The following is a 27,525-nucleotide window of genomic DNA, read 5'->3' as shown; positions in this document are numbered from 1 at the left end:
ACTGTAATAAAAGACATTCATGAAATATGCACAATTAAAATGAGTGGAGAAGAGTTACATTGTGCAAATCATGAAAAATGCTGATGCATTTTAATTTGCTGTCAAAAGAGTTTGCTCACATCAGGCGGCATAAAGGGACAATTCACCCGTAAATGGAAGTTCTGTCATCTATTACTAATCAACTATAAGACGAAGAAGTCACATTTTGTTACCTTGTCACATTAGAATGATATCTTATTTTATTGGCAATGAATTCCATTTGAGATCAGATGTACAAATTATATGGCCAGTTGCGCAGCCCACCAATAAAGTCAGGGAATTCAGCATTAGCTATGCCCATTACGACCAACAATACAGTCTAAATGGCCATATCTAGATGGTAACCCTTGTTCTGTGAAGTTCTCGTGAGATTTGCATTTGCTGCTGATAATGTTAGGGTTAGGGGTAGGCGCAGGGCTGCTGCGGGACTCCAAATAAACAAAGTGCATGTGAAAAAGACTTTTTCGCAGAAGGTGTGTTACCATCTAAACCGCAATACAGCCACACACCAACTTCCAGCAGTAAATTCGCTGTATGTGTGAACACCCATTACTTGTCAAAATGACGCTGCCCAGTACGTTCCACAAAAACATACGTTATTTTTACAGCATACAGTGAAAGAAACTGTTAAATACAGTTTAAACTTTACAGCAAACAGTGATGGATTGACCTTTGGATTTCAGTTGAGAGGTTTTATGGTTTATGATAGCAAAAAAAAATCCCTCTTCCATTATCCACACATCTCTCCTGTAAACTTTTGATCCTGAAGTCCTGCTCGTTAATCAGTATCCTGGCTCCTTTGTCTCTGTGAAGCAGCAGTCGGCGCTCCACAAATATTTTGTCTAACGCACGGCCAAAAGCAGCAGGTTAAATGGGGTGTGAAAGTCTCTGGATTATTAAGAATTAACAGGGCAGAGTTAATAAATCACGTCACGTCAGACACTACAGGAGACACATGCCAACCGGACAACCCCCCACCCACTCCAATGCCCAAACTCTGCACCCCAGACATACTTTCAATCACACGCAAAGTGCACCACCTCCCTAAACACACACACACACACACACACACACACACACACACACACACATTTTACAGTCCCTTGTTCCTTCCCAGCAACAGCCATAATTGACGGTCATTAACAATGAAGTTTCTCATTATTTACAGTCAAGAACTTTTAAGCGCAATAAGATTTATTCAACCAACATAATCCTCATTTTATGAGGAATTAAAAACTTGAAAGGAAACTGTTACATTCCTTTCTGAATACTGCTTGAGAGAATGAAGCAAAACTTGGCCGGGAACACAATGTTTTTGGAGACTTGCTGTGTAACTCATTCAGTCTGGCAATGTAAGGATTTATATATATATATATATATATATATATATATATATATATATATATATATATATATATATAAATAATCTGTTTGCCTCAATGAAAAATAATACTTCAGTTAAAAGACTTGACTGCTTGACTAAAATATAACACTTGACTGTGCTTGAAAATGGAATACAGCATTTTTTTATTAAAACATATTGTTCTAAAACACACACAACACACACACAAACACACATGCACACACACACACACACACATATATATACTGTATATATATAATGGTGGCCAAAAGTTTGGAATGATGTACAGATTTTGCTCTTATTTGGTACTTTTATTCACCAAAGTGGCATTCAACTGATCACAATGTATAGTCAGGACATTAATAATGTGAAAAATTACTATTACAATTTGAAAAAATAAATAAATAATAATTCAGAACTTCTTAAACTAAGATTGTTCTCCTCAAAACAATCCATGTGCAGCAATGACAGCTTTGCAGATCCTTGGCATTCTAGCTGTCAGTTTGTCCAGATACTCATGTGACATTTCACCCCACGCTTCCTGTACCACTTGCCATAGATGTGGCTGTCTTATCAGGCACTTCTCATGCACCTTACAGTCTACCTGATCCCACAAAAGCTCAATGGGGTTAAGATCCATAACACTCTTTTCCAATTATCTCTTGTCCAATGTCTGTGTTTCTTTGCCCACTCTAACCTTTTCTTTTTATTTTTCTGTTTCAAAAGTGGCTTTTTCTTTGTAATTCTTCCCATAAGGACTGCACCCCTGAGTCTTCTCTTTACTGTTGTACATGAAACTGGTGTTGAGCGGGTAGAATTCAATGAAGCTGTTAGCTGAGGACATGTGAGTCATCTATTTCTCAAACTAGAGACTCTGATGTACTTATCCTCTTGTGTAGTTGTACATCTGGCCTTCCACATCTCTTTCTGTCCTTGTTAGAGCCAGTTGTCCTTTGTCTTTGAAGACTGTAGTGTACACCTTTGTATGAAATCTTCAGTTTTTTGGCAATTTAAAGTATTGTATAGCCTTCATTCCTCAAAACAATGATTGACTGACTAGTTTCTAGAGAAAGCTTTTTTTTTGCCATTTTTGACCTAATATGACCTTAAGACATGCCAGTCTATTGCATACTGTGGCAACTCAAAAACAAACACAAAGACAATGTTAAGCTTAATTTAATGAACCAAATAGATTTCAGCTGTGTTTGATATAATGGCAAGTGATTTTCTAATACCAAATTAGCAATTTAGCATGATTACTCAAGGATAAGGTGTTGGAGTGATAGCTGCTGGAAATGGGGCCTGTCTAGATTTGATCAAAAATGACTTTTTTCAAATAGTGATGGTGCTGTTTTTTACATCAGTAATGTCCTGACTATACTTTGTGATCAGATGAATGCCACTTTAGTGAATTAAAGTACCAATTTCCTTTCGAAACAGCAAAATCTGTACATTATTCCAAACTTTTGGCCACCAGTGTGTGTGTGTATATATATATATATATATATATATATATATATATATATATATATATATATATATATATATAATTTTTTTGTTTGTTTAGTTTTTTTATGTTAAAATATTTTCTCTTATCGCCGCAAAATTTGCAGAGTGGCTCTAAGGCACTTTTTTTTAAACACACTTCTGTTTGTTTGAGTATCCCGTCCAGCCCAACACAGCAACAATGGCTCAACCAATGGCGTGGGATTATCGGTTTGTGCATCCAATGGGAGACGGGGAGAGCGTTTGGGAAATCTGTTTGCAAATTGTCATTACTTTTTGCAATTCCATTTGATGACATGACAGAAATTACACACCTATAACACTTTGAAAGAGAAATAGCACAATGATTGCTGTAAATCTCAAAATACTAATACTAGTGGGAATAAGCCAGGTTGAAGTCAGGTAAGGTGAAGAGTGATTAAAGGTTACAGTGCAAATTATTATTTTTTTCTTTAGTTCTCTACAACATCATAAAGACCCCAAGGAATGAATAAAAAATAAGAAATCAGTAAAATTGGCCTCACGGAGCCCACTGAGAAGGATTGTGGTATGGATTAGAGAGTTTTGCTTTGATCATGCTACATGTAATAGAGATTGATTTAGTGAGATTTACAACCAAAGGTGATTTACAGCCCTATGTGAATTGTCTCTTGTGCTGGACACTGGCCCAACATTACAAGAAGGATGTCTATAAAACAGTTGCTTTACTATGCAAGGGATCTGCCAACTTCATGACATTCACTAATATTCTATAACTGGAAACAGCTAATGTTTTAAGAGATACTCCCAAAAGAACGAGCGCTGAAATAACAACTCTGAGACGATACTGAAAAATCTAAATATGATAGATGAATCTTCTGAATGGATCAAACTTACTGTACAGCACATGAGAGTTATTACATGCTAAATAAAATAGAAATCATTCATGCATGAAGTTATTCATCACAGCTGAAACATTAAACTGGGGAAAGAAGTTCCTTAGACATTAAGATATGTTTTCAGAGAATATTATTTTGTTATATTTCTTACCCCTTTAGTTTTTTTTCTAGATCTAAGCATAAATCTAACAAAATTAAGTGAGGTTTAATACTTAAAACAAGACACATTTGCCATTGGTGTAAGTAAAATAAATGTAATTTAAGATATATTCTCTGAAAACATAGATGATTTCATAAGAAAATCTATATTAATAGAAGGAAGATATTTGACAAGACAGAAATACTGATTATGAACAATTGTTTTTGCTGTGTAGCAATCATCATAATTGTAGGGTACTTTGCATAACATGACAACTTTAAGACCAAGTAGAAACATTGATAGTGGCCTGCAAGAACGCGCAAGCAGCAATCCTACTATGGGCAGCGCCCACTTACCTGCCTTCCTGCAAATCAGTTAAGACAACTGGATTAATGTTGTTTTATTAATTAATAATTGTTTATGAATGTTTTATTCATGAATAATTCATATTCACAAGCAAAGCTCATAAGGTTTATTATGTGTCCCTGCCCACTTTCAGATCATTTCTTCGCACCTTGGTGTAGAACTTAGAACTGATTATTCTCAGTGAGTGGAATGCTACTTACTGCGGGTAACTACACCCTCCAGTCTGATGATGTTGGGGTGGTCAAACTGTCCCATAATGCTCGCTTCACTGAGGAAGTCCCGCCTCTGTTTCTCTGTGTATCCGGCTTTGAGCGTCTTGATGGCCACGCAGATCTCCTTCTTAGACGGTAGCTTCAAACGGCCACTGCATACCTCTCCAAACTCCCCTGGTGAGAGACAGTATTTTAGACAATATGAAAGCTAACATGAGAAGTACTATGATATTTGGTTTAATTAAACCATATTTCAAGTTAATTACCTCACCTCCCTGTAGTTTTCAGATTTAAGAATTACATTGATATGTATGGGGCTTAGCGAAGGGGCAATTGTAGCATAAAAGTGAATAGATATTAGCCTCAAACTGATGTCCAGCGCACATAGCCACACAGGTATAAGACAAACTTCAAAGTGCTCAACGGGGTTCAGATCTCCTCTTTTGGGTGATGTTGACAGAGAACTGGATGGACATTAGGCAAAGATGATGTCACCACACAGACATTCAGGCAAGGACTGTGTCCTGTTTGTGTAATTTGATGTGCAATTACTTTATTTCCCCATGCAAGTTTAGAGAGATGGGTGCAATCCAGGCTTGATGTCTGGAAAAAGTTAGCCAGAATAATTGCAAGCTGTCTAAACAGCCGATATGCTGGACTTGGCCAGCGCTCACATATGATGTTGACCATCTTAAATATCAACCTGGCTTAATCCTCAGCGGAGATCGCTCTGATAAGCTATGCAGACAAATGAAGGCCTACCAAAGCATGCTTATAGATCATTTTCCAAGTCTTTATACTATACAGTGGGGTTCAAAATCCATATTGTCCACATTGAAAACAACACAAATTGTTATGCTGCTAATATAATTTGTAATAATAATAAATAAAAAAAAGCCAGACAGAACCATTTTTACAAGAGTATTTTGAACCCCAATGTAAAAGAACACCCTTTTGGCACTTTTAGTCGCTTGTCGTGTACAAAAGCCGTAAAAAACACAAATATACAATAGAAATAACATTTGAGCCAGGGATCAGCACTTATCTATAGTGCGTAAGCCTTGATGTTTGTATGATGGCTTTATGGTGGTATATCAAAAGTGAACAGTTCCTTTAGTTGCTGGCTGCTGCAAAATCGTCTACGGCACTATGAATCACAAGGTATTATCTTGATACGTGCTCCACTGTTTAAGACATCAGGGATGCGAGGAGAGAGAGCAAGCAGTGGGGGGTGAAATCTAATATCCCAGCCGGAGGTGTTCTCTGCTTACCCATGCTCCTCTGCTCTGGCAGCAAGCAGTCTATTAAAGGCATTGAGGCAGTGTGGATGAGCGCTGGGAGGGACTCTTTCCCCATCTCAAAAGCCACACTCCTCCAGCTGCGGCGCTAAATGATTCTCATTTACACCACCTGCCATGTTTTTACAAGTTTATTTGTGTCCCAGGCAGGTAACTTTGTTTCATTGCACCAAAAGTATGAGGACTGATGCTGCATACCTGCTCCAACTACTTTGTCAATGGCAATGCAAGACGCCTCCAGTTCCTTGGCAAATTCATGCACGGCTTGACTCGGGTCTTCATATGTGTGAGGGTCCACATAGGTCTTGATGCCAGGCAGCCTCACTGAGAATAAAACAAAACAAACTTTGAATTACAGAAGGAAATGCCAGTGATTGAAAGGTTTAGATTTTAGGCTTTGGTTCTGCATAACTGAAATAAGCTGCATCAGAACTGTTTTGAATTTGTCATGGCACTCAACACGAAAACACTTTATTGTTAAGTAGATGCAGAGATTAATTAGCAGAGATGGGCCACTTCTATTAAAATTAATGGGAGAAATTGGAATGCTTAACCAAGGAGCTCTGAGAGCCCAATGGTCAATGGATGTAGAAAGGAAGTCCCACCTTACAGTTAAAAGAACCAATCACATTTTAGATACAGACATCACCTGTCAATCAACTCTAGAACGCGTATGTGCATTAGTTATACAAGCGGGGAAAATTGTGTTTTTTAGCATAATATGAGGTAAAGGATCACAATTTATGATATCAGTATTGTCAGATTTTATTGCTGATTTGAAGTATGTTCTTTGATCGTAATCTTGACCAACCGTTTTTGAGATTTTGGTCTTTCACCATTCAAGTAGATATGAGCTGCACTGGCATGACTGGAAATAGCCTCCCGAGAGCGTTCCAAAGATGGCCGACAGTGCACTGACTTGGTAGAAAGACTTTGGTAGATGCAATAAATAAATGACCAATTATCCACCTTTTTCCTACGTCCCATGATACTTAGCGCGAAATGTGGGTGTTACTTCCGTTGTCAAGTAAAAAAAGCTGTTGTTGCGGCATACGTCCATTCATTCTTTCATTGCGGTGTTGGGATTTTGAGGAGAGCGTGTATGATTTTGTGTGGACATATATCAATCACTATACCAGTGTGTTACTGAATGATAATAAACTGCAGAAAAGCCATAAAGACAAAGAAAGCACAGACAAAACAGGTGCGCTGTTTCTCCCAGATGCATTTGAGATTTAATCTAAGCACAAACGCAATATTTCAAGCAAAATTATTGGTTGTTTTTAGTGGAGTACCTGTGTTAGTTCAGCTTCAGATGTGTGTGCTTGTGCTCATCACCCTGCATGTTCAAATCAGACAGACACACTGAGGAAGAGCCGTGATGTTCTCATCCTTGGGTGTGTAATCCGATGGGATGGTTATTTCCTTTTAAATCCGCATGTAAGTTTAAACTTTTTTTCGGTGGGTGTTTGACTGGTGAGAGGTGGTGCTTTGCTGCCGTCCGGAGCGCATCAGGATGGCGTTTTAAACCTCAAATGCGATGTGGTTTTTGACTACCTCTGTATGTTATTTTTGTGCAATCACAAAACATTTTACACCCCGTTTACAACTATATTTAGCGCTGACCATTTGCGATCGGATCATCCGAAATGTGTCTTATTACCAGCTGTAAACAGGGTCTTAAAATGACTGCAGCCAGAGCTAGGGAATGCTATAGAATGACATATCGTGTTAGTCCCACCCACATTCGTTTCTCCAGTAAGATCCCCAGGAAAAAGGTGGATAATTCAGTATTCAAATACCAATTACGTCATAGCTGTCAGTTATATTTTGAATGGCAAGCATTCTATCAATGCAAGCCAATGGGAGATTTTTCAATAAATAATACATTAACAATGTTAACACACATATTGTTTATGTCTTGTGGCTATACTTTGAAAAGTGAGTATTTTAACGTTAAAAGAATTGTTCCCATTCACTTCCATTGTAAGTGCTTCACTGTAACCCAGATTTTTGCTTTGTTTAAAGAAAAGGAGGGACAAATTGAATTTTTTTTTTTTTGTGGTAATCAATATTATGCCACAAATGCTGTCAACTGAGCTTAACTTGTTTTGAACCCGGAATATTCCTTTAAGGTCCACATAGTAATTATTGGTTTATTTTGGCAGCCTTGGACTTATACTGACACCTAGTGGCGTGGATGTAGCATCATGCATAAGCAATAGTATACCTTTGCCAATGCAATTGTTGAAATGTGCTACTTGCAATCAGGCATGAGCAATTTATTCCTTGAATTGATTCCAGTCTCAGTCACCGTTCACTTTCATTGTATGGGAAACAGATGCAATGAAAGTGAATGCTAACTACGACTGACATTCTGCCAAACATTTTGACATTCTGGGTTTGAAATGGCATGAGGGTGAGTAATTGGTGACAGAATTTTCAATTTTAGGTGAACTATCATAAAATTTCCTTCCCGATACCTCTGCCACTGTGAAAAATAGTAGTATATTGACAAATGTCTGGCTGAAAGTTAGAAGCAAAGAGACATTATACAAACCTTCCACAGTTACTGGGGACTTGTAGGCTGTCTGACATTTAAAAATAAATACCACAGCAAAACCTTGTTGATTTTATACCATTTGTAAGGAATGGGTATTAAACACCTGGACAGAACAAGAATATTGGCGAGACTAAAGCATTGTGGGATATATACTTACAGTGGCCATTGCCAAAGGGCAGTCTCTTTTCATCTGGATGTTTGGACTTGCTGTACCTACAAAACCTGCCAATTAAAGTAATGAAAAGCATTAATTATTATTAAAGTCTTCAGTGTGATATTTTTTCCCTAAAGTAACAGGTTGTAAATTGTAGGGGAGGACTGACCCCCCAATTAAGGCTTGAACTGTGGCAAACTAAACAAACAAACAAAAAAAGGTTCTGCACTGTCACGTTCATCTGAAGAGTTAACCATAGCTTGAGCACTTTCTATTTGTATCAGTAGTTTCTGTACATGAACAAAACATAACTAATCTAATATATGAACTCATTATCACTCCATTCTAGATTTAAATTTCCCACATATATAACAAACATACAAACAAACAAAACAACAAGACTGTTGTCATTTGGCTAATTGTGCTGGGCCCCAAAAGTCAATTTGGGTTGCACAAGAAAAATTCAAAAGGATAGTTCACCCAACAATGAAAGCGATGTCATCATGTACTCACCCTTAGGTTGTTCCATGACTTTTTATCTTCCGTGGAACACAAAAGAAGATGCAATGACTAGTCCTAGTCACCATTCAGATTTATTGTAAGTAAAAAAGGTACAATTAAAGTGAATGGTGAGTGAGGCTCATTCTGCGTAACATCTCCTTTTGTGTTCCACAGAAGACAAAAAAGAAAGTATGCCTCAGTCACCATTCATTCACCATCCAGTCATATCTTTTCACATATAATGAAAGTAAATGATGACTCAGACTAGTCATTGCATGTTCATTTATGTTTTCTACAGAGAAAAGAAAGTCATATGGGTTTGGAACAACATGAGGGGGAGTGAATGATGGCAAATTTAAATTTTTGGATGAACTGTCTTTTAAAACACAAAACATTGTGACCTGAAAATTACATCTTCCCACCCATCCCCCTCAGCCCCCACTGAAGTCACTGTATAATTCATATACTGTGTACAAAAGAGACCAAAACCTTAAAAGACAAAAGTCTGCCAGAAACAACTTGACTGTTTTGCTTTGCTATGAGTCATGACAGCATTCTGGGTTTTACAATAAGCAGTAGATTTATGCACTCTTTCATCGGCGCAGTCTGCCAAAATCAGCCCCTCTGCATGACGTGACACTTGACTTTCACCGTGCCCGTTATGTTCAGCAAAACAGGGGCAGGAAAAATAATACAGCTTCTGCCAAGTGAATCATCTAAACTATGTATAGGCGGTTGACGAGAGAGGGCACACATTTCCATGCTTGATATCTGAAGGGTGTGAGATCAGGGGTCCTGGGGAGAGACTTGAGACATCAAAGTGACAGCTTCAAGATGGGCACAATTCCCCCCCCCCCCCCACCACCAGTGACTGGAGTTTGAGTGACATACAGACCTGCTAATCACAATGTAAAGCACTACAGTGAGGAGGATGATGGCCACAGCGGACGATATAGCGATCAGCACTACTTGACTGTTCTCACTGGAGATGGAGAAGGCTGGGAGGCAAGAGAAAGAGAAAGAGAGAGAAGACATTTAGGTACACATTGGAAAAATGATGTGGCTTTCCTATTGCTTGCTGTTCAAACAGAAAAAATAAATAACTAAAAATAAAAATACTTTTTTGTGATATGGGACAAAACATGTCCCCCAGTTTTATCTGCAATTAGTTTTGAAAATAGTAATTCCACTTTGAAATTCATCAGGGATTACCACTAAAAAAATGTCAACACAAATGTACATTTTCATTTTATTTGATCAAAATAGTGACATTGCATTATAATTCACTACCCCCAAATCAATCAATCCATCCATCTATCATCCATCCATCCATATATGTAATATGTACCTATCTATCTATCTATCTATCTACCTATCTATCTATGGTTTTTCAAACATTTTGATGCCAAGGACCCCCAAACATGATGATCCCCTTACAAGAGACCCCTTTTCTTAAATATATAGGCAGCTTTATATTTTAGATATAAATTCTTATTCTCTAATTGCTTTCAAAAAAAGAAGATCTGGTCACTGAGATAAAACAATATAAAACATTATTCCATATTTAGACTTTCAGATTTTTTATTTTTTATTTTTATTTTTTGGATTGATTAAGAGGTGAAGAATGAGAACCACCATACCAAGAGAAATAGAACACTGGTGTACATTTCACACCAACTACACATGTAGAGGCGCCTATGGATCCCTGATCATGATGAGAAACCTGTGGAGAGCCACTCACAGTATCATTTCATTACATGCCTGTGCATTGATTTCCTATAAATGTTTCATTAGATAAAAAGGCACAGTTGAAAGGCTTTCAAAAGTGCTACTATAAAGGTTTGAAATATAGTAACATGCTTACTCTGCCCCAATTTATGTGGTTACAGGAATAGTTCACCCAAAATTTTAAATAATGTCATTATTTACTCACCCTAATGTCATCCCAGTCTCATATGCTGTTGTTGTTTTATTTATTAAATTTTTTCATGGAAAAATATCTGAACCAAAAATCTCCCCAAAAAAAAAAAAAAAAAAAAAAAGACCAGTGTGAAGGTTCTTCAAAATATATAATTTTGTGTTCCACAGGGGGAGGAAAGTGATAGATATTTAGAACAGCATGAGCCAGAATAAACATTTTGGGTGAACTATTCCTTTAATAGTTCTGCAGACAACAGCTGGACAAAAGATGCTATATCTTTATAACTAAGAGGATTATACAGTACTGTGTATTACTTGCAAAACAATGCAATAGGATGAGAAACCAAGGAAACTGTGAGCCTACTGTGAGCCAATATAGTATGTCTATATTCACAATTTTAGCATTTTGTTCTTTGTTCAGCACAGTTGTAAATGGAATGTTTTTGGTGTATGGTGACTGCACTTTGCCTGTAAATAGAAAACAGACTGCTGGAGTATAGTACAGAAGGAATTAAGTGCTTACAGTCTGGGCTTGTCTCAAACTCAAACTTGCGACTGCTACTGCCGTAACCTGCAGCGGTGCGCGCTCTGATCTGCAGCAGGTACATGGTGTCGGGTTTCAGTCCGTTCAGTGTTACGTTTGTGCCCTTTGATCTCAGGATGGTGTAGCTGGTCTCTTGTTCCTGCTGTAGGAAAGAAAGCAAGTGGAATTATTTTTGATTTTGCTATTTTCATTTATTAATTCTCTTTGGTGACCCTAGAAGTGCAGAAAATGACACATTTAACTTTAAAAGGACTATGGCAGAGCCTTGCCTTAAACAGAGATACTGAAAATCATATCTCATTCAAGACATTCAGAGACATCTCAGAGTGGACAGGAGGAGAATGTTCCCCTAGGGCAGGAAAATGCAGGCTCATCAGGAGCTTCTAAGACAGTGGCAAATCATCTTAATAAACTGCCACCTTCTTTTCACATTTTTATGGCTTTTCTAAGGATCTCTGTGGTACGTTGATCCTCTGTACAACCGAAAAAACCTAACTGATTTATGGGGCGTCTTTGCATTCAAATCATTGTTTCCAGATGTGCTTCTGACTGGAGAAAGAGACAGGAATGGAATCTTGGGGGGGGGGGTTGGTAATCGATCAAACAGAGGGATCACTCATTTACCAGCATTATCCAGCACATTCATCGAACAAACAGAGGGATCACTCATTTGCCAACATTATCCAGCACATTCATCCAGTGTACTGTAACTTATCAAGTCTTTGAGCAAGGGTAGTGTTATGGCATTCTGGAAAAAAAGGTAGTTTTTGCTCCATCATTGACCTCTAAGAATAGCTTACTTGTCCACACTGTAGATATTGAATTACCCCACACTAAAGCAATTAATGGCAAATGAGATTTGAGAGCATCTTTTCAAGGGTCGGCAAACACATAGCAGATTAAGCTTTATTCGGGTTTCATGTCTAGACTATACAGGCTAATAGGACTCTTGATGCACGCTGGTATGTACCACAATTGTCAGACGTCGCCAGATGAGAGAGGTAGTGTACAGTTAAATACTGTATTGCTTAGAATATCCTTTGCTTATCCACTATTCAGAAACAAATAAAGTAGTAATGACAGAACAGCAGCTTTTAGAACAATGGTGTGCTGATGTAACAAAACAAAAAAATAGATCTCCCTACTTTTCTTTTATGTTTTATGATAGAGACTCACTGCCATGTAATAAACCTTGCCACCCCAAAAAAATGCTGCCTTCAATTCATATCAAAATGACCATATTTACAAGAGTGCACACAAATGGAACCACAATGTGATAATTACCAGTGGGAAACTCTGGATTGAGCTCCTGCTTTCTGAGTTGGGGGTGTCAAAAAAAAATAATAAAAAAATAAAATCATGGCAGAAGCAAACTTATCTACAGCATTTGTCACAATTTTTCAAAGTTTTGTGAATGTGGTCTGTACAATTTATTTTGTTTGTTTTTTGTGTACTGTTGATGAATAGCGATAAAGTTTGTCAGAAAATACTACTTATTTAGTTGTGTTTGAGGCAGTGGAAATGTGGCAGCACGATAGAACCGCTGGATCTGATTGAAGAAGTTACTTACTACATTAAAAATAAATGCAAAAAGACACATTTCATCAGCATTGCATGGATTTTATTCTCAAATCCTTTCACAAAGAGCCAGTATGTGCTGCATTACTAAGGAGACATACTGTAGGTCATTGATATTCTTGTATTTGGCCTTATATTTGTCACTGCGGTTGGGCTTTGGAAATTAAAATCAACCTACTTCAGGGTTTGTAAAATGCATGCCTTTGAGAAATGAAATCAGGAATCAACACACTATAAGTAGAGCCACAGGAAAATATAACCACCTTTGAATTGATGCAAAAAAATGTCTGATGGGTGATGGTGCTGTTCAGTAATTCTTCAGGAATACGGTAGAATGGGATCAATTTCAGGGTACCAGAACATATTAAAGCAACATGGCAATTTCTTGTATGATAATGTTTTTTTTTTGTTTTTTTTTAAACCAATATATAAATCACAAATATTTCATTATACTATAGTTTTACCAGTGCCTGATGTTAGGACAGGCTTTTAAAAGCATGAAATTGACTTGCATGTGCTTGTGGTGCCATCAGCCAAACAGTGTTATCATTATATCATGTTTCTGTGGCTCCAGAGTGATTAGTCACATGGCACCAAAAAACATGGATGCGGAACTGAATGCCAGTGAGCAGATTTCAAATCAATTATTGCACCAGCTGAGCAACTGCCATTGAGATGATTGGCAATGCTAACAGATGGCTTTCTCCGGGTATAACAGACCTCGTTGGAAAACAGTAATATCAACTGTAGATCTGTATATCTACCATAGTTCTATAAATACAGTGGGATGCGTCTGACATAACCTATCATGAAAAAATAAAAAACATAGGCCTGCATGTGTTGTAGCAAAACTACAGTGGAAACCCAGTGACTAATGCAAACATCACATTAGGTCTGAATCTGTGATGATCATTTCTACTTTCTGAACAAAGAATAAAAGCCACTTGAAATACCTAGACTTTAAATACAAAAGCCACAAATGGAGTGCATCAGGTTTTATGGTTGGAGGAGCCCTTTTATATAAAATCACTCTTTATATCTGTCTGGAGAGACTAAAACTATTCCTTGCGTGGTATTGTGTGCATCTTTGTTTGAGTTTTAAATCTTTTAAGCAGGCTCTCACCGTTCACTGCTCACGCATAATGTGATCATGATGAAATCATGTCCAGGTGTGTCTAAAGTTTTTCTACAAAATATATTCTCACCATATGTCCTTGGTCCACATCAGCCACCTCCTGTTGCTGGGGTTTGACAGGGCGTGCAATTGTTACTTTTCGACAAGTGTGCTATTGGTGGAATTTAATATGCTTGTCATGTTCTACTTTGACAGTCTAAATATTGCAATCTGGGCTTATAGCCTTCCTCTCCACTAAAGGAGAAATTCTGTAAATATGAAATGGGTTTCCCAAGCATTCCTTCCATCCAAGCTTAAGCAGAAATAAACATTCTCAAATACACTCCTAGATCAATATGATAAATGGATGAAATTGTCACAAATGTGTATTCCCACCATTTCTGCTTGCTTTAAGACCATTAAAAATCTCTATCTGTCAATAACTGCAATTTTAGAGGATTGCCAAAACGACGAGAATGATCTGGATGCTGTAACTTCAGGGAAATATGAGCCAGAGTGCTCAACTAATTAGAGATGCTTGAATTGTGAGGCTCTTTCCTATTTCATATCATTGTTAATTTGATATATACACACAAAGAGTGGAGTATTTCCCCGCTGGCATATAATCAAAAAGAGATTTATTTTAAGTGAAGCAACATGGACCTGTTGGATCTTCGGACTGGATAACACTTTCTCACAGGAGCTGCATAACAGGTTACCGTGCATCTCGATGCATTTTCAACAATTCATTAAGCACTGTTTGATTTTGGGCTATACAAAATTATTCAGTGTAAACATCATGGTGTTTTTTTACTTGGTCTTTTTATGAGGTTTATACTGTATGTTAAAGTCTGTCTGTGTTCACAGGGCCAGTGCATCAATGAGTCTGGTTAGAAGATTTGGGGCCCCTTTTCCTTCTTAGCATGTGTGTTGGTGTGTGTTTTGTGGGGGTTAAGGTGGCTTGTTATCCTCTGGCAGCCTAGATCAAGGGGCACCACAGACCTTACCAAGGGTTTCCTTGGCTTTTCCACATGGCAGCATCGGTTGTGTAGGATTTGGGTGACTCCAGCTATGCTTGATGAAGCAATGCCTCACAAGGTTGTGTAATTAACAGAAATCAACTGAGAGAAGGACTAGATTTCATTGTGAGAGGGGAACACTGTGCCACCCAAGGTCAAATGAGACATGGAGGATTTCAGAAGCCCTGTGTGTACCTGTGCCAGACAGTGAAAATAGCCCATGATGAGCTGCCTTTTGCTTGCAAATAGGGGGATTACGGCCAAGAAAAATCATTTCAAATGGTGGAGATTTGGGCCTCACTGATCACAAAGAGAGACACATCACAAAGGTCCTTTGTTGGACGCACAGGGTTCCTCCAAATCTTACCAACGTTTTTTTTAAACATAAATATTGAACACATTCTGAGAAGGCAACTCAGTTAAAGCGAGTTGAGACTTTGGCCTAAAAAGCTCAGCTCATATAGTTTGACTGTTCAAAAACAATTCAGCTGAAACATAAAAAGGTCCAAACTTTCTGTCTCAATAGCTAACTTGCTAACAAATCTTAGTGTCAGCTAATTCTGAGCTGACGGTGCTAATTTTCATATGGTAAATTTGAGGCACAATCAGTGGCTGTCGGGTTGCCACTATTAAAAAATTTCCACTATATTCACAATTAAATAATATGCTACTGAACACTCTATTTAATTATTAAAGTGTAATATTAATATAAATTAAGTCTGTCAATTTAACATGTTAATTAAGTGCAATTAATTATTTAAAAAAAATAACGCTTTAAAAAGTTAACTAATTATCACGGCACCATAATTAAGAATTTTCCTACCAACAAAGCAATTAAGCTCGAAATGCCACCTCCATGTTTTTGTGAGTCACAGTCAGCAGGGGGCAAGCTGCAGCTGCTGTTCAGACATACAGTACAATCTGCCCAACTGACCTAAAACACTGAAAACCACGATACAGAGAAAACACAATTATGCATCCTGTGAGAACATCTCTTCAGTCTACCTCAGACAGTTTGATGAAGCCAGCTGTAAAATGGTTCGCTTTGGACTGTAGGCCAGAGATGTTCAATGATATGGAAATAAACCAAATATATTGATTTCTAAAGCAACTCTAAAAATGCTTTCCTTGTCTGCCAAAATAATGTAATGTCTTTGAATTATTTGAATAATTATATTGTGTTTTATATTTATAATTAATTTTTAATCATATATTGAATTATCATTTTGGGGGGACAGCCCTAATATAAATATTAAAGTAAATATTTAAGTAGCAACACATTTGACATTTCACTGGCAGTATAAACCCTCTCTCAGTAGAAACAAGGTTGATTTATTCTATAAATTAATTGGCATATAATGTTAATTGGATTAATAAAAGGTATCGCTAGCGAGTACCAAAAAGGGAGTATCGTTACTCGTACTCATTCTCAAAAAATGGTATCGGTACATCCTTACCAAAAAGCTCTGTCAAAATAGCTTAAGGAAAACTGCTTAGTGTTAAATACTTATGCAAGACTTTGGATCGTACAGGGAAAGCACAGGCAAAAATGAGCTGCAGGTAAACTATGGTATAGAACATTGGCATGAACTGCAATTTTGAATTTACAAGACCTTTTTGTCATGAAGATGAACCATGTCTTGGAGACAACTAAATCCTCTCTACAATTTCAACATGCCTGTGTCTCTGTGTGGTCATATTGTCAAGCTGTTTCCCCACTAAGCTATGGAATGTTTGTTCAGCGGGAAGAATTCTGGATGGTTGCCACAGAAGACTGTTCTAGTACTTTCTTTCACACCCTTAGATCCCCTGCCAGTTCAGGAGAGAAGACTCCTAGAATGTCAGGGCCAATGTTGGGGAATAACTAGCTAAATGCAACACTACTAATTTAACTACTTAATAGTACAGCTTTTTTCAAAACAGTGCTTTTCCAGTAACAAGCTACTTTTCCAACAAGTTGTGGTGTAGTGCTACAATGCACACTCAGGTCTACAGTCAAGTGAGCCAAGGAAATAATCAAACACACTCTCATATATGATGTTTTCTCTTTTAATGCATTGAAAAATTATTGAATTGGTTCTTTTGGATGGATCAAGTAAATGAACAGATTCAAAAATTAGTTCCCAGCATATTAAGCCAACAGTAAAATATTTAGTAAAATGCTGCTGTTCATTACTGTCTTCGACTCTTTGGGCGTATCCAACCCGATCTCATGACAAGTTGTAAAAAAATTATTTGTATTGATTGGTTGATCACTATGGGAATGAAAGTTGCACCTTTTTGCATGACCAAAGTTGTAAAAATTATTATGAGTTGTCATACGACTATGTTGGTGTAACCTGGTTTTTGGTAGATTTGAATATTACTATAAGTTATTAGAATATAGTATTTAGCATAATTTTACAATTCGCCCTAACTGAGATTTTGTATTCATTCAGAAAAAAAAAAAAAAAATGTTTTTGTGGCAGGAAAAATATGGCTAGCATCTGATGTAATTAAAAATATATTGCTTGATAAAATAGCTTTAGTGTAGTTAGTTACCTTTTGTTAGTAATTTGTAGTGTAGCTAATTGACTATAGTTTAACTGCTTTAAATTATGAGTAGCTTGTAGCATGGTTAGTAGCTTCCACAGGTCAGGATCCAGTGATTTTCCAAACCCAGTTCCGTGCTTTCTTCCAAATATTCAGAGAGAAGGAGACATTACCCACTTCACCTGGGAGCAGAGGACTTTACAGGATCTGACAGCATGAAAGAACCCCACTGAAAACTGACCCCAAAAGAGCAGCACTGATGTGGGACATACAATACTGACCCTCAAGACTGAATCCATATCCAACTCAGTAATCATATAGCAGCTGGAGGAAATGAGAAGAGGGGGCGACTAGAGTGATTTTGCTAAAGTTTTCTTTTCTTTTTTTTTTTAGATGGGCAAGCGTGGGCTTGCAGCACACCAGGGCTTTAATGGACAGGTGGAGTTTAGATCAGTGCTACAGACAGCATCAATGGCCCAAGACCAAAGCCGAGATGACCTAGGACTTTCACAGACTGTTAAGAAGGCTTAACATGAGCTGACCCGGTCAGTGAGTTCTACGTAATGGCAAAGGGAAGCAACAGTGGGGTTCCAGAACTAAAAATCCAGTTTATTTTCTCCATATAGATTTTTTTACCCCAAATTAAAAACCTTTCCAGACAGATCTAACATGAGCTTTGAGGCTGTTAAGCAATGACATTTCCTTCTTTAAAATGTTAAACTTAATTTTCAAAAAATCTTGCTTAATTATTGAATTCCCGGTGAAGAACTACACTTCCCACAATCCTGAAGAGAGATTCACCAATCGGAGAAGTCGCTGTTACCTTGGAAATGGAAACTGCTCAGAAAGAGCTCAGCAGCGACCATCTACATTCATAAAGTACAGCAAATGATGTAATCAACTTGATCTCCTTACACATTAAACACATCAAACTTACTAATGCAATAAACTTACTGTAAAAATTTATTGTTTTACACTTATAATCAATGACTTTAAGCCAAAAGTTTTATATTGTGACACCATTTCTGATTTGTTTACATCATTCACAATGCTTCAAGGGATGAGTAGTTCATTGCCTCATAAATGCATTTACATGTTCAAAGTCTTCTTTCTTATGTACATTTTCTTTTTTGCTCCAAAAGATACTTTGTAATATTGTGATTAGAACTCTTTATTAAAGTATATTTTTAAATACCTATGGAGAACATAAATGGGAAAACACTGAACCAAATGGTCACCTTTACATTCTATTCCTGGCAAACATCACTTTCAAAGCAGACAGACTCTTATATGTTAACTCTACCATTAAATTAAACCACATCAACTAATGACCAGAAAATGCTTCCAGGTATATGTACAGTAGGGATGTGCCCGAAGCCGAATACCTTATTCAGAAAGGCACGAATAATGACTTCAAAACGAATAATGGATTAATCCGAATAATATAAAAATAATATTAGTTTGACTGAAAATCCTATGAGCACAGGCATAAAGCGATATTTTAAATAAACATATAGAAAATTACAAGCAATGATGAGTCTGTGAAGCCAATTGTTACGCTGATGGGAAGGATGATATGAGAGTGTGTGGATCCAGATGTAGAACAATTTATTATGGTACTCAGACGATGAAGAAACAGTGATGAAAATAAAGCACTTAATAAACGCAACAGCAGTTTGCTGGCTAACTTAAGTGTTTTACTACATCAGCTAAAATGCTAACAAAAGGAACAAGAACCGAAAGTGAGTGAAGGAAACAAGAGGGTATATATATATATATATGCACACAGATGAATAAATAGGGAACAGCTGTGGAAGATGGAGGGCAGGTGAGTGTAATCAAAATGGTGCACACTGGGAAATGTAGTCTAACTAAGTCCAAACATAAAGGGAAGGTGATAGGATAAATACAAGGCAGTTCATGACAGACCCACCCCACCCCCACAAAGGGGCAACTCCTGGTGCCCAAAGACAGATGGGAAAGAAGGCAGGGACAAGCATACCAGAAAGGATCTGGAGCATGATCAGGAGGCCAGGGAGGAGGCCACAGGGCCAGGATAGGGCCAGGACAGGGTCAGGAGCCCTGGGAGGCGGCCACAGGGCAGGGAATGGGTCAGGCGGTGGAGCCACAGTTGGTTCAGGGTGTTGAGTCTCAGGAGGCGGAGCCAAAGGTGGAGTGGGCAGAGCTGCAGGAGGAGCAGGGAATTGAATTCCAGGAGGAGGATCCGGAGGGGGAGTGGGTGGAGCCGCTGTAGGATCAGGGATTTGAGTCCCTGGAGGAGTCTCAGGCGAAGCGGGCAGAGCTGCTGGAGGATGAGTCTCAGGAGGAGCGGACAGAGCCTCTGGAAAAGGAATCACAGGAGGAGCATGTGGAGCTGCTGGAAGAGGAATCACAAGGAGAGCGGACGTGACCATGGAGGAGTCATCTCCTGGAGAGCGGACGTGACCACTGGAGAAGGAGCTGTGGAAGACTCTGAGTGCTGAGCCTTGGAAGACTTAGGGCGGAACTGTGGAAGACTCTTAGGGCGGAGCCGTGGAAGACTCTTAGGGCGGAGCCACCATGGTCAGGAGTGCTGGCAGCAACTGGAAAATGGCCTCCGTGGCCGAGAGTGCTGGCAGTGACTGGGAAACAGCCTCCATGGTCATGGGCATTGGCAGTGATGAGGGAACAACCTCCATGGTCGTAAGCACTGGCAATGACTGGGAAACAACCTCCGTGGTCATGGACACAGGCAGTGACTGGGGAACGACCTCTGTGGTTGTGAGCATGGGCAGTGATAGGGGAACGACCTCTGTGGCTGTGAACACTGGCTGTGACTGGGGAGTAGGAGCGCTTCTCTTCCGCTTACAGACAGCCGTGAGCACAGCTGTGGGAGACTCGGAAGGCGGAGCCATGGGAGGCTCCAGGATTACCGAGGCTGGGGAGAAAGTGGTCTTCGCTGAAGGGGGCTCGGAGACCATTGGAGTCATAGTCCCCCCCCCCGGAAATTCCTCTAAGGCTGAAGCGGGCATGAAAGTTGGCTCTGAGATGGACGAGGCTTCAAGAACTAGCTCGTTGGCCATGGCAGGCATGGCCGTTGGCTCGTTGGCCATGGCAGGCTTGGCCGTTGGCTCGTTGGCCATGGCAGGCTTGGCCGTTGGCTCGTTGGCCATGGCAGGCTTGGCCGTTGGCTCGTTGGCCATGGCAGGCTTGGCCGTTGGCTCGTTGGCCATGGCAGGCCTGGAGGAAGGAGCCATGGCAGGCCTGGAGGAAGGAGCCGAGGAAGGCCTGGAGGAAGGAGCCGAGGAAGGCCTGGAGGAAGGAGCCGAGGAAGGCCTGGAGGAAGGTGTCCTGGAAGTCACTGCAAGAGGGTTGGCCGCTGGAGTAGAATGCAGAAGATCAGCCATCACGATGTTAGCAATGAATTCACCAAGGGGCAGACCGTCGCAGTCCAATGGATCCATCTCCCTCACCGGTTCATTCAACCCCAACCAGAACATAGTCCTGAGGACTCTCTCTTCCCAGCCCACTTGAAAGGCCAAGCTCCAGAACCTCACGCAGTAGTCCTCCACTGACAAAGACCCTTGGGTGAGTTGCTCCAGTTGTACTGCTGGATCCATCTTTTTGGGTCGGTTCTTCTGTTACGCTGATGGGAAGGACGAGACGAGAGAGTGTGGATCCAGATGTAGAACAATTTATTATGGTACTCAAACGATGAAGAAACAGTGATGAAAATAAAGCACTTGATACAAAAAGGAAACAAAATGCAACAGCAGTTTGCTGGCTAACTTTGTGTGTAACATACATCAACTAAAATGCTAACAAACGAACAAGAACCGACAATGAGTGAAGGAAACAAGAGGGTATATATATATACACAGATGAATAATGAGGGAACAGGGAACAGCTGTGGAAGATGGAGGGCAGGTGAGTGTAATCAAAAAGGTGCATACTGGGAAATGTAGTCTAACGTAAGTCCAAACATAAAGGGAAGGTGATGGGATAAACACAATGGTGTGTTCGTGACACCAATATTACTACAGTGTAAACCTTATGAGTGAAAATGCGCATGGTGATTTTAAGCTCAGATCAGATGGCCGAATATTTCTCCGCATTCTCGACTCCATTTGCAGTCTGTTAATTGTGCACGTCTTAGAAATCTAAGCTTGTAAAGAGTATTAACTATATCATACACATTTTACACTTCTTGAAATGTCTGTTTGAAAAGTCTGATCACATAAATGACAAATGTTTTTATTTATAAACCAACCTGAGCGCAATGTTTAATTCCTGACCAAAGAAGTGATGATTTTATAGTGGAACTTGACTGTAAGTTTACCACATTTATATCCACATTAAGGTAATTATCTGGTTAATTCTTGTTTCCAAAAATGTTTAAATGCTGCATAAAGGTTTAAAGACTTCATAGAGTGTAAATCTTTTCAGAATATTCCTGCACATGGAGGATTACAAAAAACAAAAAACAAAACATGCAAATTTTTTTTGCTTTTCATTTCTAGAAATATATAGAGGCTCTATCTTGCAATTTATTCCACTGCATTTCACTAATTCTGCACATGTAATTTAACTAATTAATTATGTCCTCCACAAAAATATGTGAACACAAAATAAGCCTCGAGTGTATCATAAAACTTTCTAATAGAGATTTACTATTTTCTATTAATTTATTAATATATTTTTTTTAAATATTTGTATTTGTATTTAATATTCACTGCAAAATGTGTACTTGACATTTTTACAGTTGTTTGACACCTCATGCCTCCAGAATAACATTGTTACTTGCACACACTGCACAGACATAAACAAAAATGTTGTTTCAGCAGATATTAATGACCGAAATACCAGGAGAAACTACAGTTAACAACATATTCCACAGTTTATGTAGCCTACATATTCAGCTTCATCTGGTAATAAAAAATAAAGGATATATTAATAATATAATTAAATACTACTACTACTACTGCTAATAATAATAAATAGGCCTATCCGAGGCATACTTTATATACAGAAGCTATAGCCTAAATGTAAGAGAGTTACATTTTAAAATTAGTTTTGATAAACTTCCGGTTTAAACCACACCCACATCCAGTTCTATCCGAATACAGATACAGTTACAGATAATTTTGTCATAGTAACAGATACAGATAATGGCTTTACTGCACACCCCTCATGTACAGTATGAGCACTCTGGACCAAGAGTCCTAAAAAGGCCATTTTAAAGGACAAAGTGATGAATTTGAATTAAAATTCTAATGTTGTGGTGCCCACAGCAAGTGAAAATTAAACTGCCCACACCTTCTCATAGTACTTGACCTCGTAGTCTAAAATGATGCCATTGGGTCTTTCTGGCTCCAACCAAGACAGCGAGATGCTGTTTCGTGACGTTCTGTCCTTCTTGATTACAGTCACTGAAGATGGGGCTGTACGGAAAGAGATAGACAGAGATTAGCTGCTTCCACATGAGCTGTGATGGTATTACAAGCACATAAAGCCACAGGTCACAGGAAGTTCAGTTGACATTTTCATTCAACAATTTGCATCCTGTGAACAGGTTCCTGTTGACCTAATTGAGTTAGCTCTCCACTGGGGGCCGGTTTCAAAGTTGGGAAAGTTTGGGATTTGAAAGACAAATTGATGCAGTCCCTGTGGGCTCAAGTTTTATCAGGCAAAGTCTGGTACTCTATCATGCAAACAGTGGGCAATGTCTTTCTAAGTTTATGTCACAAAGTTTGAGGCAAAGTCTTGTTCTTTTGGGGGAGTTTGCGGCTACAGACAAGTATTACTAATTGTTAATGAAAACTTAAATGAAAGCTAAATTAAAAAAAAATTTACTCAACATCTCAAAACAAAACAAAACATAATTTAATGTAAAATACATTTTAATGACCAAATAAAATGTCCAAAAATGATTTTGGTTGTAGTTTTGACATATAAAATTTGAAAGCTTTAAAACCTACATTAATTATGAACATGAAAATGCCACTAGATTGTGATAACCCTGAGAAATTTTACAGAGTTAAAATTATTGAAATTATATCAGGTTTTTTTATTTTTTTTTATTTGGCCTTCCTAATACTCAAACTAATATAAATAAATAAAAACTAGAAAAAGTAAAGCTAGACTAAAACTAACAATAATAGAGTGAAAACTAAACTAAATTTAAATGGACAAATTGAAAATGAAATAGGAATAAATATAAAATAAAAACTAGAATAATCCCGCTACAAGCATCCAGTTCTAATGTCTCCCTCGGCTCTGGCACTTCACATGGTCTCAATCTTTGATCATAATTCAAGTCAGAGCTCGGTCTCTATGCCTGGTGCTCTTGTGTTCCTTTTTCCAATTTTACAGCTCTGTCTAATTGCGAGGCAGCACTGAGGCCATGGAAGCAACTTGCCCGTGTTTTAACTTTATTAGACCACAGGAAAAAACATGTTGTTCTTTGAAATGTTCGAGCTTTTCTTGATTGTGATTATACAGTTTCGAAATGATTCTTTTCCATTGGAAGTCTTTTTTTCTTCTTTTCATCTTTTGCTAATGAATCCAGATGGGCACAGTCTGTTTCAGTTTGCAGCCCCCTCCACAATCCCCTTACCTACAGCACTCTGATAGGGGAGCTACCGTTTTATTGAAGTTTTATAGTGGCCATAGTTTATGGAAGCGATGATTTATAATGTCTGGACAGCAGGCTCATTTGACACTGTGTATCTTTCCTTTGCCTTTTCGTGTGAACACATCAGCTCCATTTTAAAGCCAAAAGGACAGTCTGATTCCTGCTAAAAAAAAATAAAAAAACAGCCTAAACCTGTTTAAGATGATTTTTTTTTCTTCTTTTTCTTTACATGGAGTTTCTTCAAACCTCAAAATCAAAAACAACAGCAAAAATAACCATAAGACCATGGTTCTGAATCAAAACCAAGTGAGCTTCTTACGCACTGTAAGCATCATTTTAAGGCACTATCTTCTTCTAAGATACCTTCTTCTAGGACAAAATTAGAGAACATGGACATGGAGAACGCAATCCCATGGGCCGATGCACTGCACTAAGTTCAGTGGAAAAAATTTATCCATACAAGCTGGTGGACGAAGCAAACTAAATGTTGATTATAATAATAATTCTTTCAGTACAAATAAGGCAAAAAAAAATAAAAATACAAAATAAAATAAGTCTGATAAATATTTTTCATATTTAACCAAATATTTGTGTGTTTGCATGGCAAAACTGTAACGCAAAACCATATTAAAATTAATTTAGTAGTCAAATATTCCGGGCACTTCACATGACTGTGTGGCACACAGAGGTGCTGCCTATGTAAAGGGTTCTAAATTTGTCACTTACGAGGTTCCATGAAAGTTTGAAAGCTGTTGGTAGCAGACAACAAGGAAGTTCTTTGGGTTTTAGAACAATCTGTATTCCAAAAAGTAAACCATATGTTTCTTCAAGCCTCTCAAATGAAAGCAACAACACAGAACCAAACGATTAAACTGTATGTGGGATACTGCAAGAATATTCTGTTACAGAAATTGCAGACGGGAGGCCACCTCACTTTTCAGCAACATTCTGCTTGAAACCTCAACCTCTGAAGTGGATTGAATTCAGAGTGCAGCATTTACAGGTGTGACTGACAATAATACTCCAGCTCTCTCATACAAGTATGCTACAGGGTGCAGACATAGACATTTGTAAACAATCGTTCTGAAGTGTTGTTGAGATAATGACACTCTGCAGAGCACGGCCTCCAAATTTCCTCCACATGGCTCTGCGGATGTGGGACAGAGACTCAGCATGGCATTAATGTCAGTGCCCTTCTTTCTCCACAAAAACTCTCCACAAAAATTCTCCAAAATAACCACAGCAACATATTTTAAGAAAGCAAACGAGTCATGGAAAACCTTCTTTAATGCCACGTCCAGCTAAACGCTTCCAAGTAGCACAGGGTACAAAATTAACACTCACCAAGCACTGAGTGTTAAAAACTGGCATTGGCAAGTAAATAAAATGTGTTAACTAGTTATTCACTAGTTGGCTTGTAATTTTATTAGGAACAGAAACATATACAGTAGATGGTTTAAGTTGAATTGTAAGAATGCAAATCTACCCTTTGCTGTAAAAGTGAATCTTTGTTGTGAATCGATAATGGTCTTTTCCTGTGGAAAATTTACTATCAAAGGTTTATCCAGAATGGTTCCACGTGGCGACACATATGTGGAATATTCCTCATATTAATCTACCAAAACAAAAGTATGTGGTAAAAAATAACGATGTGTCTTCTCGTGATGCTGCAAGCCACACAATGACCTGAGTTTGTCACAAATATGCATAGGAAAAAAACATTGAGCTAAATAAAAACTAAATAATCTCAATGTTAAAGAAACAAAAATATTTTTTTGTACCGAAAAAAAGCGGTGGGTTGCGGCCAATCTTGGACCTGCGAGTACTGAACTGGGCTTTACACAGACTCCCGTTCAAGATGCTGATGCAAAAACGCATTCTGGCGAGCGTCCGGCATCAAGATTGGTTCGCGGCAGTAGACCTGAAGGACGCGTACTTTCACGTCTCAATTCTACCTCGACACAGACCCTTCCTGTGGTTTGCATTTGAGGGTCAGGCGTATCAGTACAAGGTCCTCCCTTTCGGCCTGTCCATGTCCCCTCACGTCTTCATGAAGGTCCCAGAGGCAGCTCTTGCCCTGTTAAGGGAAGTGGGCATTCGCATTCTCAACTATCTCAATGATTGGCTAATCCTAGCTCACTGTCGGGACATGTTGTGGACACAGGGACTTGGTGCTCTCGCACCTCAGCCGATTAGGGCTTTGGGTCAAAAAAAAAGCAAGCTCCTCATGGTTCAGAGCATCTCTTTTCTCGGTTTGGAGTTGGACTCAGTCTTATTGACAGCGCGCCTCACGAATGAGCGCACACAGTCGGTGCTGACCTGTTTGAAGGCATTCAAACAGAAAACAGCGGTTCCACTGAAACTCTTTCAGAGGCTTCTGGGGCATATGGCACCCTCAGCGGTGGCCACCCCAATCGGGTTTATGCATATGAGACCATTCCAGCACTGGCTTCAGACTCGAGTCCCGAGGTGGGCATGGCGCCGCAGGACACATCGTGTGGCCATCACGTCGGTCTGTCACCGTCTTTTCAGCCCTTGGACCAACCTCTCATTTCTATGGGCAGGTGTTCCCCTAGAGCAGGTCTCCAGGCATGTCGTGGTCCAAATCAGGCTGGGGCGCTGTTTGCAACGGGCATGCAGCCGCCGGCTTATGGATGGGCCCGCGGCTGCGTTGGCACATCAACTGCCTCGAGTTGTTGGCAATTCTGCTCACCCTGCGGAGATGCCGGCCGTTGATCCAGGGCAAGCACGTGTTAGTTCGGACAGACAACACGGCAACGGTAGCATATGTCAGCCACCAAGGCGGTCTGCGCTCTCGTTGTATGTCACAACTCGCCCACCGTCTCCTCCTCTGGAGTCAGCAGCACTTCAAGTCGCTGCGAGCCACTCACATCCTGGGCGACCTCAACACTGCAGCGGACGCGCTGTTACGGCAGGTTACCCTCAGGGGAGAGTGGAGACTCCACCCTCAGGTGGTCCAGCTGATTTGGAGTCGATTCGGACAGGCATAGGTAGACCTGTTCGCCTCCCAAGAATCCTCCCGCTACCTGCTCTGGTACACCCTGACCGAGTCACCTCTCGGCATAGATGCGCTGGAAAACAGCTGGCCTCCTGGCCTACACAAATATGCGTTTCCCCCAGTGAGCCTACTTGCACAGACTCTGTGTCAGGTCAGGGAGGACGAGG

The 27,525-nt window shown here is 39.2% G+C and overlaps 1 protein-coding gene across 2 annotated transcripts in view; it reads right to left on the bottom strand.

The window, feature by feature from the left end:
• The window catches only part of LOC127447750 (ephrin type-A receptor 3-like), a 168,225-nt gene that overhangs the window by 35,411 nt on the left and 105,289 nt on the right, over positions 1 to 27,525 (bottom strand). For both annotated transcript variants that reach the window (XM_051709793.1, XM_051709792.1), the window contains exons 6-11: positions 23,022 to 23,146; positions 11,463 to 11,625; positions 9,915 to 10,017; positions 8,522 to 8,586; positions 6,000 to 6,125; positions 4,492 to 4,677 (exon numbers count right to left, since the gene is read on the bottom strand). In XM_051709793.1, coding sequence (XP_051565753.1) covers positions 4,492 to 4,677; positions 6,000 to 6,125; positions 8,522 to 8,586; positions 9,915 to 10,017; positions 11,463 to 11,625; positions 23,022 to 23,146 — 768 coding nt within the window. The remainder of the gene's footprint in view (positions 1 to 4,491; positions 4,678 to 5,999; positions 6,126 to 8,521; positions 8,587 to 9,914; positions 10,018 to 11,462; positions 11,626 to 23,021; positions 23,147 to 27,525) is intronic.

Source organism: Myxocyprinus asiaticus, chromosome 11 (genome assembly GCF_019703515.2).
Source record: "Myxocyprinus asiaticus isolate MX2 ecotype Aquarium Trade chromosome 11, UBuf_Myxa_2, whole genome shotgun sequence".
In the NCBI taxonomy this organism is placed as follows: Eukaryota; Metazoa; Chordata; class Actinopteri; order Cypriniformes; family Catostomidae; genus Myxocyprinus; species Myxocyprinus asiaticus.
The sequence above is the reverse complement of the archived record's forward strand: the minus strand, read 5'-3'. Positions and strand labels throughout refer to the sequence as shown.